This window comes from Hemitrygon akajei, chromosome 26, assembly GCF_048418815.1.
Source record: "Hemitrygon akajei chromosome 26, sHemAka1.3, whole genome shotgun sequence".
NCBI lineage: Eukaryota > Metazoa > Chordata > Chondrichthyes > Myliobatiformes > Dasyatidae > Hemitrygon > Hemitrygon akajei.
This window is the reverse complement of record NC_133149.1, coordinates 34765454-34781618: the sequence shown is the minus strand read 5'-3', so window position 1 is coordinate 34781618 and position 16165 is coordinate 34765454. Positions and strand designations below refer to the sequence as shown.

At 42.2% G+C, this 16165-nt stretch overlaps 1 protein-coding gene across 4 annotated transcripts in view; it reads right to left on the bottom strand.

Moving 5' to 3' along the window:
* Positions 1 to 16165, bottom strand: part of hmbsb (hydroxymethylbilane synthase, b) — a 46106-nt gene that overhangs the window by 13507 nt on the left and 16434 nt on the right. For all 4 annotated transcript variants that reach the window (XM_073029845.1, XM_073029842.1, XM_073029844.1 and 1 more), the window contains exons 2-4: positions 13402 to 13470; positions 11734 to 11806; positions 37 to 86 (exon numbers count right to left, since the gene is read on the bottom strand). In XM_073029845.1, coding sequence (XP_072885946.1) covers positions 37 to 86; positions 11734 to 11773 — 90 coding nt within the window. In that variant the 5' untranslated portion in view covers positions 11774 to 11806; positions 13402 to 13470. The remainder of the gene's footprint in view (positions 1 to 36; positions 87 to 11733; positions 11807 to 13401; positions 13471 to 16165) is intronic.

Below are 16165 nucleotides of genomic sequence, written 5' to 3'. Positions count from 1 at the left end.
TGGAAAACCAAAGACCAAACAAAACATACTAAGTACCTTTGATAGAGCAGTGTCCAGAATTTTGTCTCCAGTGGTTGTCATAGCAACTACAGTAATAGAACATACCATTAAACCAGACTGTATATTATCACACAATACATAACAATTACATACACATAACAAAAAAAAGGAAATCATCAACTCAATTTAAGCAAGCCCTCTAAAACAAACCGTAAATAAAAGGGACCAGGAAATATGCCACAGAAATGCCACCCCTCCTATTAAACTTAATTCCCATCTTTTAAAATTTACTACACAATCTGTTTATGCTGGCTCCATTGATTAACTATTCTGCAAATTGGGTATTAGATTTTTGTTGTATCGTTGTGTGTTGAACAATCTCTCAGTTGGTAGAATTTTTAAGAAGTCTCTTTGTGATAGCCAGCTCTCACACAATGCTGCAATTCTGAGAACCATTGACCATGTAATATATTCTTACATTGTAAATTGTACATTGTAAGTAAATACTAGTATTTGTATTTATGCATATTTTATACCATAACTGTACTTATTTTTTATATAATTCTTTATTCTGTATAATTGTTGGCTGTTGTAGTTTTTGTTGCATTTGGCACCAACATACCACAGCTAATTCCTAATATGTACAACCAATGAAACAACTCTTTTAAAGTGTTTCAACAACTGCAATATAGAAAATGTGGTAGCAATTTTGTATAGCAAAGTACAAAAATGGGATAATTCTGAGTTAATTTGCTGCAGTGATATGGACTATGTGGCAAATATTATCTTCTTCAAGGAACATTTTGGGAAATTTTCTGTATACCCATGAGACAGATGGTGTTAACCCAAAAGATAGCATTCTGACAGTCGAACATCACCTTAAAAGGGTGGCATGATAGCATAACACTTTACAGCGCCAGCGACCCAGGTTCAATTCCAGCCACTCTCTATAAGGAGTTTATACATTCTCCCATGACAGTGTCGATTTCCTCTAGGGGTGCTCCGGTTTCCTCCCACATTTCAAAGATATATGGGGTTAGTAAGTTGTGGGCATGCTATGTTGGCACTGGAAGTGTGGGCTACCCCCAGCATATCCTCAGACTGTGTTGGCTGTTGATACAAATGACGCATTTCACCCTATGTTTTGATGTTTTGCTCTACATATGACAAATAAAGCTAATCTTATCTTTAATTCTATACCAGCGTAAAACTAGATTTTTGTACTTAAAACCGTGGTGTGCACTTTGAATCCATAACTAAGAGGAAGTGTGCTACCAACTGAGCCACAGTTGGTACCTCTCTGAGATGGAAATAGATTAGAATTCAAAATCTGATCTTAGTGATATATTGTGGATTCACACACGATTGCATTTCCTGGAATACAGATAGAGGCACAATGACCTGAACAAGGTGATTAAAATGATCAAGAAATTCAAAGAAGCACTTCCTTCAGGTGGAAGTTGAACAGAGGAGGAAGAGATTAAATTCAAAACTATGGATTCCCATGTATTACTCTTAACATTATCAAATTCAACAAAGTGTTCGACAGAAAATTTGTGAAACAGTTGCAAAACTTTCGATTTAAATAAGATTACCTTTATTTATACATTAATGGAAAAGATTCAGAAAATGTTATATTGCAGCCACATAAAAACCTGGTTAGACTACACTTATTTTGATTGGAGTACTGCACAGATACAGTAGAAACATTCCCACACAAGGCTGATGAAGAGCTTTAGAAACCCAGTCTCCATAAAAGAGGGATACTGTCTAGAAGAGCGTTCATCATGGGAGTGGTCTGAGTCAGAGTGGTAAGGCTTTGGCAAGAACAGGCAGAGGCAAGGCAAGTAGGTAAGTTAATTCTTTGTTTACCTTTTCTTACTTATCTCTTGAGAGAATAGGGGATGTCTACAGGGCTAGTGTTCTGTTCTGGGTGCCAGATGTGGAATTTCCAGAAGAATACTAACCACCCTGATGGCCATATCTGCACCAGGTGCATCGAGATGCAGCTCCTAAGAGACTGTATTAAGGAAGTGGAGCTGCAGCTCAATGGCGTTCCGCTTGTTAGGGAAAGTGAAGTGATAAGCAGGAGCTACAAGGAGATAGGCATCCCAAGGCTACAGCAGACAGACTGTCACTGTGTGATTGTCAGAAGAAGGAATGGGGACTGTCAGATAGTGGAGAGCACCCCTGTGGCCATCCCAACAACAATAAATACTCCATTTTGAGTACTGTTGGGGGGGATGACCTACCTGGGGGGAGCAGCAGTGGCTGTGCCTCTGGCAAAGAGTCTGGCCCTGTGGCTAAGAAGGGTAGGGAACTGAAGAGGACGGCAGCAGTTAATAGGGGAATCTATAGTTAAGGGGACAGATAGTTGATTCTGTAGACACAAAAAAGCAGCACGGATGGTAGTTCACATCTCAGGTGCCAGGGTCTGCGATATTTCTGAACATGTCCACAATATCCTGAAAAGGGAGGGTGAGCAGCAAGAAGTCGTGGTACATATTGGTACCAATGACATAGGTAGAATAAGGGAGGAGGTCCTGAAAACAGAATACATGGAGTCAGGAAGGAAGCTGAGAAGCAAGATCTCAAGCTAGTGATCTTGGGATTGCTGCCTCTGCCACGCGATAGTGAGGATAAGAATAGAATGAGGTGGCAGATAAAGATGTGGCTGAAGAACCGGAGCAAGGAGCAGGGGTTCAGATTTCTGGATAATTGGCACTTAAATCTGAGGGGGACCAATATTCTTGCGGGCAGGTTTACTATAGCTGTTGGGAGTGATTTAAACTAATATGGCAGGGGGATGGGAATCAATAGATTCAACATCTCCCTGAGCAGCGCCACCGTTCCAACGTGCTTCAAGGCTGCCACCATCGTCCCCGTGCCGAAGAAGTCTTCAGTGTCCTGCCTCAATGACTACCGTCCCGTTGCACTCACATCCATCATCATGAAGTGTTTTGAGAGGCACGTCATGAGGCACATCAAGACCTTGCTTCCCCCCTCACTGGACCCCCTGCAGTTTGCGTACCGTCCCAACCGCTCAATAGATGACGCCATTGCCATCACCCTCCACCTGGCCCTAACCCACCTGGACAAAAAAGGACACATACGTTTGGATGCTGTTCATAGACTTCAGTTCAGCATTCAACACAATCATCCCTCAGAAACTGATTGGAAAGCTGAGCCTACTGGGCCTGAACACCTCCCTCTGCAACTGGATCCTAGACTTCCTGACTGGGAGACCTCAGTCAGTCCGGATTGGGAGCAGTGTCTCCAACACCATCACACTGAGCACAGGGGCCCCCCAGGGCTGTGTGCTCAGTCCACTGCTGTTCACTCTGCTGACCCACAACTGTGCTGCAACACACAGCTCGAACCACATCATCAAGTTCGCCGATGACATGACCGTGGTGGGTCTCATCAGCAAGAACGACAAGTCAACTTACAGAGAGGAGGTGCAGCGGCTAATGGACTGGTGCAGAGCCAACAACCTGTCTTTGAATGTGAACAAAACAAAAGAGATGGTTATTGACTTCAGGAGGGTACGGAGCGACCACTCCCCGCTGAACATTGACAGCTCCTCAGCAGAGATCGTTAAGAGCACCAAATTTCTTGGTGTTCACCTGGCGGAGAATCTTACCTGGTCCCTCAACTCCAGCTCCATAGCAAAGAGAGCCCAGCAGCGTCTCCACTTTCTGCAAAGGCTGAGGAAAGTCCATCTCCCACCCCGCATCCTCATCACATTCTACAGGGGTTGTATTGAGAGCATCCTGAGCAGCTGCATCACTGCCTGGTTCAGAAATTGCACCATCTCGGATCACAAGACCCTGCAGTGGATAGTGAGGTCAGCAGAGAAGATCATCGGGGTCTCTCCTCCTGCCATCACGGACATTTACACTACACGCTGCATCCGCAAAGGAAACAGCATTATGAAGGATCCCATGCACTCCTCATACAATCTCTTCTCCCTCCTGCCGTCTGGGAAAAGGCTCCGAAGCATTCGGGCTCTCACGACCAGACTATGTAACAGTTTCTTCCCCCAAGCTATCAGACTACTCAATACCCAGAGCCTGGACTGACACCTTGCCCTATTGTCCTGTTTATTATTTATTATAATGCCTGCACTGCTTTTGTGCACTTTACGCAGTCTTGTGTAGGTCTGTAGTCTAGTGTAGCTTTCTCTGCGTTGTTTTTTTACGTAGTTCAGTCTAGTTTTTGTACTGTGTCATGTAACATTATGGTCCTGAAAAACGTTGTCTCATTTTTACTATGTACTGTACCAGCAGTTATGGTCGAAATGACAATAAAAGTGACTTGACTTGATATACAGACGTCCAAATAGTAGCCAAGATGTGGGGTTGAGATTGCAAAGGGGACAGGAAAAGGCATGTAAATAGGGTAATAACACAACTGTAATGAGGGACTTCAATATGCAAGGGGATTAGGAAAGTCAGGTTGGTGTCAGATTGCAAGAGAGGGAATTTGTTAAATGCCTACGAGATGGCTTTTTAGAGCAGCTTGTGTTTGAGCCTACTAGGGGCAAGGTCATCTTAGATTGGGTACTGTGTAATAACCCAGATTTTATTAGCAAGTTTATTGGAAAGGAACCCTTAGGAGGCATTGATCATAATATGATTGAATTCAGACTGCAGTTTGAGAGGGAGAAGCATAAGTCACATGTATCAGTATCACAAGGGAATAAAGGGAATTACAGAGGCATGAGAGAGGATCTTGCCCAGGTGGATTGGAGGAAGATACTGGTAGGGTTGCGAGCAGAGCAGAGGTGGCTAAAGTTTCTGGAAATAGCTCACAAACAGAGGATAGATATGTCCCACAGAAGTTGTTCTCAAATGGCAGGGCTAGGCAACAGTGGTTGACAACGGTAGTTAAGAACTGCATAAAAGCCAAGAAAAGGGCATATAAGGTAGCAAAAGAGAGAGGGAAGTTGGATGATTGGGAAGCTTTTAAAATCCAACAAAAGGCAACTAAAAAACTATAAGAAGGGAAACAATGAAATCTGAGGTCAAACTAATATAAAGCAGGTTACTAGAATATTTTTCAGTTATACAAAGAGTAAAAGGGAAGTGAGAGCTGATATTGGACCTCTGGAAAATGATGCTCGTGAGGTCGTAATGGTAAATGAACTTAATGGGTACTTTGCATTAGTCTTCACTGTGGAAGACATTAGCAGTGTGCCAGAGGTCTGTGAGTGTCAGGAGCAGGAGTGAGTGCCATTGCTATTATGAAGGAAAAAGTGCTAGGCAAACTCAAAGGTCTTAAGGTGGATAAGTCACCAGCTGTGATTGGATTCATACTGGAGCATCCATGATGCTGAGAAAGTCATGAATAGCACGTTCAGTGAGTTGGCCACACCGCAGGTAAAGGCTACACAGGCAGAAAGGGAAGGGGTGGCCACTAGACAGCGTAGCAGTAGGCAGGTAGTGCAGGAGTCCCCTGGGGTCATCTCCCTCCTAAATAGATATACTGTTTTGGATACTGTTGGGGGAGATGTCTCATCAGGGGAAGGCAGCAGCAGCCGAGTTTATTGCACCATGGGTGGCTCTGCGGCACAGGAGGGAAGGAAAAGGAGTGGGAGAGCTATAGTGATAGGGGATTCGATTGTAAGGGAATAGATAGGCGTTTCTGCGGCTGCAAACGAGACTCCAGGATGGTATGTTGCCTCCCTGGTGCAAGGGTCAAGGATGTCTCTGAGCGGCTGCAGGACATTCTGGAATGGGAGGGTGAACAGCCAGTGGTTGTGGTGCACATAGGTACCAACGATATAGGTAAAAAACGGGATGAGGTCCTACAAGGTGAATTTAGGGAGTTAGGAGATAAACTAAAAAGTAGGACTACAAAGGTAATAATCTCTGGATTACTACCAGTGCCACATGCTAGTCAGAGCAGAAATAGGAGGATTTTTCAGATGAATACGTGGCTTGAAAAATGGTGCAAGGGGGAGGGATTTAAATTTCTGGGGCATTGGAACCAGTTCTGGGGGAGGTGGGACCGGTATAAACAGGACGGTCTGCACCTGGGCTGGACTGGAACCAATGTCCTAGGGGGAGCGTTTGCTACTGCTTTCAGGAGGCTTTAAACTAATGTGGCAGGGGGATAGGAACAAGTGCAGAGAGACAGAGGGGTGTAAAATGAGGGTAGAAGCAAAAAGTAGTAAGGTGAAAAGTAAAAGTGGCAGGCAGGAAAATCCAGGGCAAAAAGCAAAAAGAGCCACTTTTCAACATAATTGTATAAGGGCTAAGAGTGTTGTAAAAACAAGCCTGAAGGCTTTGTGTGTCAATGCGAGAAGCATTCGTAACAAGGTGGATGAATTGAATGTGCAGATAGTTATTAATGAATATGATATAGTTGGGATCACAGAGACATGACTCCAGGGTGACCAAGGATGGGAGCTCAACATCCAGGGATATTCAATATTCAGGAGGGATAGACAGGAAAGAAAAGGAGGTGGGGTAGCATTGCTGGTTAGAGAGGAGATTAACACAATAGAAAGGAAGGACATTAGCCTGGAGGATGTGAAATCGATATGGGTAGAGCAGCATAACACTAAGGGGCAGAAAACGCTGGTGGGAGTTGTGTACAGGCCACCTAACAGTAGTAGTGAGGTTGGGGATGGTATTAAACAGGAAATTAGAAATGCATGCAATAAAGGAACAGTAGTTATAATGGGTGACTTCAATCTACATATAGATTGAGTGAACCAAATTGGTAAGGGTGCTGAGGAAGAGGATTTCTTGGAATGTATGTGGGATGGTTTTCTGAACCAACATGTCGAGGAACCAACTAGAGAGCAGGCCATTCTAGATTGGGTATTGAATAATGAGGAAGGGTTAGTTAGCAATTTTGTCGTGCGAGGCCCCTTGGGTAAGAGTGACCATAATATGGTGGAATTCTTCTTTAAGATGGAGAGTGACATAGTTAATTCAGAAACAAAGGTTCTGAACTTAAAGAAGGGTAACTTTGAAGGTATGAGACATGAATTAGCTAAGATAGACTGGCAAATGATACTTAAAGGGTTGACGGTGGATATGCAATGGCAAGCATTTAAAGATCGCATGGATGAACGACAACAATTGTTCATCCCAGTTTGGCAAAAGAAGAAACCAGGGAAGGTAGTGCACCCGTGGTTGACAAGGGAAATTAGGGATAGTGTCAAGTCCAAAGAAGAAACATATAAATTAGCAAAAAAAAGCAGCACACCTGAGGACTGGGAGAAATTCAGAGACCAGCAGAGGAGGACAAAGGGCTTAATTAGGAAAGGGAAAAAAGATTATGAGAGAAAGCTGGCAGGGAACATAAAAACTGACTGTAAAAGCTTTTATAGATACGTGAAAAGAAAAAGATTAGTCAAGACAAATGTAGGTCCTCTACAGTCAGAAACAGGTGAATTGATCATAGGGGACAAAGACATGGCAGACCAATTGAATAACTACTTTGGTTCTGTCTTCACTAAGGAGGACATAAATAATCTTCCGGAAATAGTAAGGGACCGAGGGTCTAGTGAGATGGAGGAATTGAGGGAAATACATGTTAGTAGGGAAGTGGTGTTAGGTAAATTGAAGGGATTAAAGGCAGATAAATCCCCAGGGCCAGATGGTCTACATCCCAGAGTGCTTAAGGAAGTAGCCCAAGCATTAGTGATAATTTTTCAAAACTCTTTAGATTCTGGATTAGTTCCTGAGGATTGGAGGGTGGCTAATGGAACCCCACTTTTTAAAAAAGGAGGGAGAGAGAAACCGGGGAATTATAGACCGGTTAGTCTGACATCGGTGGTGGGGAAAATGCTAGAGTCGGTTATCAAAGATGTGATAACAGCACATTTGGAAAGAGGTGAAATCATCAAAGTCAGCATGGATTTGTGAAAGGAAAATCATGTCTGACGAACCTTATAGAATTTTTTGAAGATGTAACTAGTAGAGTGGATAGGGGAGAGCCAGTGGATGTGGTATATTTAGATTTTCAAAAGGCTTTTGACAAGGTCCCACACAGGAGATTAGTGTGCAAACTTAAAGCACACGGTATTTGAGGTATGGTATTGATGTGGATAGAGAATTGGTTGGCAGACAGGAAGCAAAGAGTGGGAATAAACGGGACCTTTTCAGAATGGCAGGCAGTGACTAGTGGGGTACCGCAAGGCTCAGTGCTGGGACCCCAGTTGTTTACAATATATATTAATGATTTAGACGAGGGAATTAAATGCAGCATCTCCAAGTTTGCGGATGACACGAAGCTGGGCGGCGGTGTTAGCTGTGAGGAGGATGCTAAAAGGATGCAGGGTGACTTGGATAGGTTAGGTGAGTGGGCAAATTCATGGCAGATGCAATTTAATGTGGATAAATGTGAGGTTATCCACTTTGGTTGCAAGAACAGGAAAACAGATTATTATCTGAATGGTGGCCGATTAGGAAAAGGGGAGATGCAACGAGACCTGGGTGTCATTATACACCAGTCATTGAAGGTGGGTATGCAGGTACAGCAGGCGGTGAAAAAGGCAAATGGTATGTTGGCTTTCATAGCAAAAGGATTTGAGTACAGGAGCAGGGAAGTTCTACTGCAGTTGTACAAGGCCTTGGTGAGACTGCACCTAGAATATTGTGTGCAGTTTTGGTCCCCTAATCTGAGGAAAGACATTCTTGCCATAGAGGGAGTACAGAGAAGGTTCACCAGATTGATTCCTGGGATGGCAGGACTTTCATATGAAGAAAGACTGGATCGACTATGCTTATACTCACTGGAATTTAGAAGATTGAGGGGGGATCTTATTGAAACGTATAAAATTCTAAAGGGATTGGACAGGCTAGATGCAGGAAGATTGTTTCCGATGTTGGGGAAGTCCAGAACGAGGGGTCACAGTTTAAGGATAATGGGAAAGCCTTTTAGGACCGAGATGAGGAAAAACATCTTCACACAGAGAGTGGTGAATCTGTGGAATTCTCTGCCACAGGAAACAGTTGAGGCCGGTTCATTGGCTATATTTAAGAGGAAGTTAGATACGGCCCTTGTGGCTAAAGGGATCAGGGGGTATGGAGAGAAAGCAGGTACAGGGTTCTGAGTTGGATGATCAGCCATGATCATACTAAATGGCGGTGCAGGCTCAAAGGGCCGAATGGCCTACTCCTGCACCTATTTTCTATGTTTCTATGGACTACATTGCAGAGTCCTGAGATAACGGATGATTGGTCATGACCTTTCAAGAATCACTTGATTCTAGGAGGACTGTAAAATTGCAAATGTCACTCCACTCTTTAGGAAGGGAGGAAAACAAAAGAAAGGAAATTATAGGCCAGTTAGTCAAACCTCAGAGATTAGGATGAGGTTTCAGGGTACTTGGAGAATAATGATAACACAAGTCAAAGTCAGCATGGCTTCTATAAAGGGAAATCTTGCCTGACAAATCTGTTAAAGAGTTCTTCAATGAAGTAACAAGCAGGGTGGACAAAGGAAAGGCAGGGGATGTCATTTACTTGGATTTTCAGAAGGTATTTGATAAGGTGCCACACACAAGGCCTTTTCTGGTTGGCTACCAATGACTAGTGGTGCTCCTCAGCGGTCAGTATTGGAATCACTACTTTTCACATTGTTTGTCAGTGATATAGATAATGGAATTGATGGCTTTGTGGCAAAGTTTGCAGATGATATGAAGATAGGTGGAGGGGTAGGTAGTGTTGTGAAAGCAATGCAATTGCAGCAGGACTTAGACAAATTGGAAGAATGGTCAAAAAAGTGGCAGATGGAGTAGTTTTGGGAAATGTATGATAATGCATTTTGGTAAAGGGAACAATAGTGTGGATTATTATCTAAATGGGGAAAAAGTTCAAACATCAGAGGTGCTGATGGACTTAGACATCCTCGTGCAAGACTCCCAGAAGGTTGATTCATAGGTTGAGTGTGTGGTAAAGAAGGCAAATGCAATGTTGGCATTCATTTCAAGGGAAATAGAATATAAAAACAAGGAGATAATGCCGAGGCTTTATAAGACACTAATTGGGAGTATTGTCAACAGCTTTGGACCCCGTTTCTCAGAAAGGATGCGTTGTCAAAGGACAGAGTCCAGAACAGGTTCACGAGGATGATTCTGGGAATGAAGGGGTTAACATATGAGGAGTGTTTGGCAGCTTTGGGCCTGTACTCACTGGAATTTACAAGAATGTAGGTTTCATTGACTAGATAAGGTGGATGTGGAGAGGATGTTTCTTATGGTGGGGGTATCCAGAACTAGAGGACACAACCTCAAAATTGAGGGGCAACCTGTTAGAACAGATTAAAGAGGAATATTTTTAGCCAGAGATTAGTGAATCTGCGGAATGTTCTGCCACAGACTGCAGAGGAGGCCACATCCGTAGGTGTGTCGGCCTCCGTTAGTCTTGACAGACCATGGATTTGCACCTTGGAAAGTTTCCAGGGCGCAAGCCTGGGCAAGGTTTTTTTTTAAGTGGAAGACTGGCAGCTGCCCAAGCTGCAAGTCTCCCCTCTCCACGCCACCAATGTTGTCCAAGGGAAGGGCATTAGGACCCATACAGCTTGGCACCAGTGTCGTCACAGAGCAATGTGTGGTTAAGTGCCTTGCTCAAGGACACACACGCAGCCTCAGCCAAGGCTCGAACTAGCGACCTTCGGATTGTCCGTAGGTATAATTAAAGTGGAGGTTGATCGTTTCCTGATCGGTCAGAGCATCAAAGGATACGGCAAGAAGGCAAGTGTATGGGGTTGAGTGGGATCTAGGGATCAGCCATGATGGAATGGTGGAGCAGACTCAATGGGCTGAATGCCCTAATTCTGCTCCCATGTCTAATGGTCTTAGTACAGAAAGATATACTGGCCTTGGGGAGAATGGAACACAGAATGATACCCACATGTTAAAATGGTTAAACTATAAGGAGACTTCATGCAAGCAGATGCTGTACTTTGTGGTGTTTAGAAGGATACAGGATTTTCTGACTGAAGCCTCTCAGAAATGAATAAGAAATGACAATTTTTTTCCCATCTTTCTAACTTTTGGGGAGTCTACAACTAGAGGGCATCAGTGCATTTCATGAGTGAAGTTAGGAAATATTTCTATTTGCTGAGGGATGCAGAAATTTAGATCTCTTTTCAGGAATGGCAATTAATCTCAGGTCAATCGCTGAATTTAACTTGGAAGTTAATTAAAGGCATGTAGCAATGTGGGGAAGGTAGGTATATATTACAGATGGAACAAGAAAGCACTAAATGCTGAAATCATTAAATGCTCACTCTATTTTCTATAGACTTAGCCAGAGCCTTTGAAATTAAAGGAAAGTTGCTCAGCAGCAAAATCAGCAAGGTGTTTTTTCTTTGCACCCCCCCCCCCCCCCCATTAAAAGATACAGTTGATCTTGAACTCTTCTCAAAAGACACAGGACACTAGAAGTCAATTGAAGCTTTCAAGACAGAGATTGCTAAAAGTACTTTGAGGAGGTAAGAGAAGATTGATGAAGGAAATGCAGTTAGATATCATCTGCGTGGATTTTCAGAAGGCATGAATTCCACACAAAAAGGCTAGTTAGTAAAATTGAGGCCTGTAGAAACAAGGGTCCACAGTCCAGATATAAAGTTGCCATAAGTTCAGATTCCCTAAAGAAGATGACTGGCACCCAGTTTAAATGGCTGACCCAATTTGTCTGTGTAACTGTTGATACAGAATTGTAAATTTTTAGTCTTTCCACATCCGCTGATCCCCAAGCTTGTACATACCAATTTCGAGCTGTGTATGCGGGTAATGTTCTTTCAGCATGTTCACCACAGTACCGGTCTGAGTCCGAGCAAGCTGGGAAAAGCAAACCACGACATGGCTCATTTCAAACACAATGTGTACAGTAACAAGGAAAAACAAATCTCACTGGAATAAAGGATCAGTTACAGATGAACATAACTTATAAATTCAAAAAAACTCATTTTTGTTCTGAGGTTGTAAGCAAATTAATTGACAATGCAATTAGATTGTTAATAATTTACTCCAAACTCAGGAATTGACCTTTCAGCTGAGACCAAACTCATTTATGTACAAGCTGGATTCAGTCTCAAAAACATCTCTAATAAATTACTCCCAGGTTGAGTTATAGCATAAAAAAATGACCACTTTTACGTTATAGGGATGGACAATAAAAGCTGGCCTTGCCAAAGATGTCCATTTCATGAAAATGAGTGACCTTGGTGCTGAGATTGAAGTGGTACTGTGCTTTTACTAGTAGAATGCATAACTAAAATTATGATTCCCTTGAGCATACATTTGTCTGGAATAGTGATAATTAGAAGGATATTCTAAACATGATGGTTAAGAGTACAATATGGTAGATCTGAAGAAACAGATTCCCCTAGTGGGGTATTCAAGAATCAGGGGTTGTGGAGGGGTGTGCATAATTGATGATTCAGTTGTACGTTCTGTCACGGTGAAACAAAGCCAGTCCGCATACCTAAGCACAATACACAGTGAATTGGAGGGTGGGAAGGAAGCAGACCAAGGAAAAAGGGATGTGGGCAAATTTATGCTTGTGTCCATCTCTCTGCGGTAACTTTGTGCAGCAGATCCTGGGCTCAAGTAGTCCAGAAATTTCTTGACATTCTGTCAAAACTCTGTGGTAACATGCACAAATAATTCACACTCAGCAATTTTCTACTTCCAATGGAGTAAGTCATCCTGAATCGTAGGAGGCATCTAGAAGAATAATCAATAATAAATTTTTGAGTACATATCTTTATCATTGAATCTAATGTATGCAGCTGTCTTGTGAACCTGTCCATTACATTCAAATAAAACAGGCCTGGAGAGCTGAAATGTGGTGGCAGATCACTAGCCTTAGGTTATTTTGGGTCCAGCTTGTGCTGGTGCATCAGTAACTGGTCATCTTCAGATCACATGTAGCTGATAGAGACAGAGCTGTGCATGACAACAGTACCCTTCCAGAATTAAAATTCTATGGCGGTAGAGATTGTTGATGAAACCTAGAATTGTTTCCTAAAATGCTACCCCATCATAAGTGCTTTGAAGTAATCTGTTAAAGGAATTCTCAGAACAAAGACACTTATCTGGATAGTCCACCTGTCCCTCCCTTTAGTTTTATCTGCAAATCTCCCACAGTTCTCTCTCTGGTGACTCTGCCTCAAACAGATATAATTCTGTAGTATGGATAAGTGACAGACTGAATGGGAACAGCCCTTTCCACCCCTATTTGAAGATACTGGTACAGATTACACAGTGGCACTGCACAGTTTATGACTGAAAGCTAAATATTCAGACTATAAAACATGCCCAATAACAATACGTAATTCAACCTTTAGTGAAATAAAACACTTAAAATTCAGTACAACTAGTTTTCAAGTTAGTGGGAAATCTTTTGAAAACTTTGAAATAAAACAACCTACTTGGCTTTTTCTTGTTCCAACTCGGATGATTCGAGAAGAATTCTCTTTCGCATTGTGGGAAGCAGAGCTCTAAAATAAAATGTGAATAACTTAATGGAAAGAAACACTGAATGGACAGCAACTGCACAATAGGAAAATAGTCACTTTCCAAATCAATTAAAAATAAAAGTCTGGAGCAATCGAATTTTCAACTGAAACTGTCGACTGCGAAAGCAATTTTGCAGAACATAACACAACAGTGCCAAAACACAAAAAAAGTTTATTTTGTAAACAGAAAGTAATAGGTCTTTTTGAATTATAATCAGTCCTAGAAAGGGTGTATAACATTAGCTGGGAACCTGTAAATCTTCTCAAAAATGTGATTATTTTATTTAATTTCCTCTGTACATTGCTATGCTTCGGTAAGTAAAACCTTGGAAGATTTAACTCATTCAAGGTTAATTCTTTGAATCCCCTGCAGCTCCTGAGGTAGACTTCTACCTGTGTTAGCAAAACAAAGAGCTTGAATAATTGCAGAAATATATTTTGAATCCTGGTATTTTCAAGCAGGAATACCATCAAACTTCCACAAAGTATTGTTTTATGACCAGAATGTACACGTTGGGTGCTTTAACTAAAACCAATATTCTCTGTGGCCTACAACTTATCTTCATTTATTTATCACTCTTGAAAACTGTACAGTAATTGACTTTCAAAGTGAGTACAATGTAAGGACACTGCATGCCCTGCTTAGCTCATCTTCTGTAGAAACCCATCAAACTATACGTCCCTCATTCCCGCCCAAAGCAACCACAGCAATATCTCTCTGTTACTTGTTTGACTATGGCCCCACCAAGGCCTCCGTTCCAGCTATCTCCTAATTTACAAAGTACTTATAGAACATAGAACAGAAAAGTACAAGATCAGCCCTTTGATTCACAACAATTATGCAGACCATAAAGCCAGACTAAACTAAACCCATCTGCTTGTACATGATTTATGATTGCATGTTGATCTATATCCCTCCATTGTCTGCGTGTTCATGTACTTGTCTAAATGCCTGTTAAAACTCACTATCATATCTTCTTCCACTAACTCTCCCCCCCACCTCCTTGAAATGCGTTCCAGGTACCCACCACTCTCTGTATTTAAAAAATGAGAACTTGCTTCACACAATACTTTGAAACTGTCCCCCTCTCACCTAATGCTAATAATCTCTAGTATTTAACATTTCCATTCTGGAAAAGAAGATTCTATCCATCTTATCTGTTGCTCTCATAATTTCATAAAACTCCTGTCAAGCCTCCTTTAGACACTGACCCTACAGCATATATGTCAAACTCAAGGCCCGCGGTGGAATTATCTTTGGCCCGCAAGATAATATCTAATTACTATTAAAGCTGGCCCCAGTAATCGAAGCGTCTATGGCGTATGATATGGCTAATGCTGAATTTATTCAGGTACCAGGTTTTCAGGGTTTTTAGTGTTTATTCGGCAGTCTTGCTCGGCAGTCTTCTTCATAAGAAACGGAATTTGTAAAGTGAAACACTTTGTAGTTATAGCAGAGACTGAGACACATGAGAGCAGGCTGAAAAAACGGAGGCAACGAAAGCTGCGTTCGCACGCGTCCGACTGATCCGGCCCGCATGAAGCTGCATTTTGCTCAATCCGGCCCGTGACCTAAAATGAGTTTGACACCCCTGCCCTACAGAGAAAAGATTCCAAGTTTGTCCAACCTTCCTTACAGCCAATTCTCTCTAATCTAGCTAACTTCCTGGTGAACCTTGACCACATCTTCTCCAAAGCTTCCACATCCTTCCTGTGATGGGGCGACCCGAACTTTACAATACTTCAAATGTGGCTGAAGCAAAGATTTATACAGCTGCAGCAAGACTTCCCACCTTTTATACTCAATTGTCTGACTGATGAAGGCAAGCATGCTATACACCTTCTTTGCCATCTTATTTGCTATTTTCAGAGAGCTATCAACTTGCACTCCACCCTTTGCTCAATACATTACTGTGGATCAATTACGTGGGTTTGAACTCTCCTCCACACTGGAACACAGAAGCTAGGCTAGGCTTTTTGGATCAGACAATAAAATGAGGCACAATTTCTTTGTTTGGTACAAATAAAAGATCATTTGCGTCACACAGTGTGATTTCATTTCTTATTTGACACAATATTCATTCTTTATTTAAAGCCACTAAATAGATAGCATTGCACATTGTGGTTACACACCATACACAACGTGCTTGCTCTTGCAGAACGTGGCTCTAGGCCAACATCCCATGCACCAACAATCTACAAGCAGTGACACTCAGGGACTCGGGCTATGTATTACTCTGTCACTGTATGTTGTATGTGCAACACGTGCTGTGTGCAATTGTTGGGACTGAGTTTTGCACCTAGGTCCTGGAGGAACACTGCTTGGTTACGCTGTATTCATGTGTATGGTTTAATGACAATTAAACATAAACTCATACATTTGACTACAAAAATAATTCATCGATAATAAAGGGTGTCATGAGAAGTTCAGGCATTTATAGCAAAAAAAGATAATTTAATCTACAACATTAATTTCACTACACAGCTCCTTCTGCCCATAATCCTGCATTTCCTCCTGCTTCAAATGAGGTTTATCCTTCTAGTTCTTAGATGCTGAGTGCTTGGAGCAGCCTTGTCAAATTAGTGTAGCATATTTCATGGATGGTACATGGTATACTGGTAATAGAGGGGGTGAGTATTGTAAACAGATATGCACTATTTTATGTTTCTAACCTCT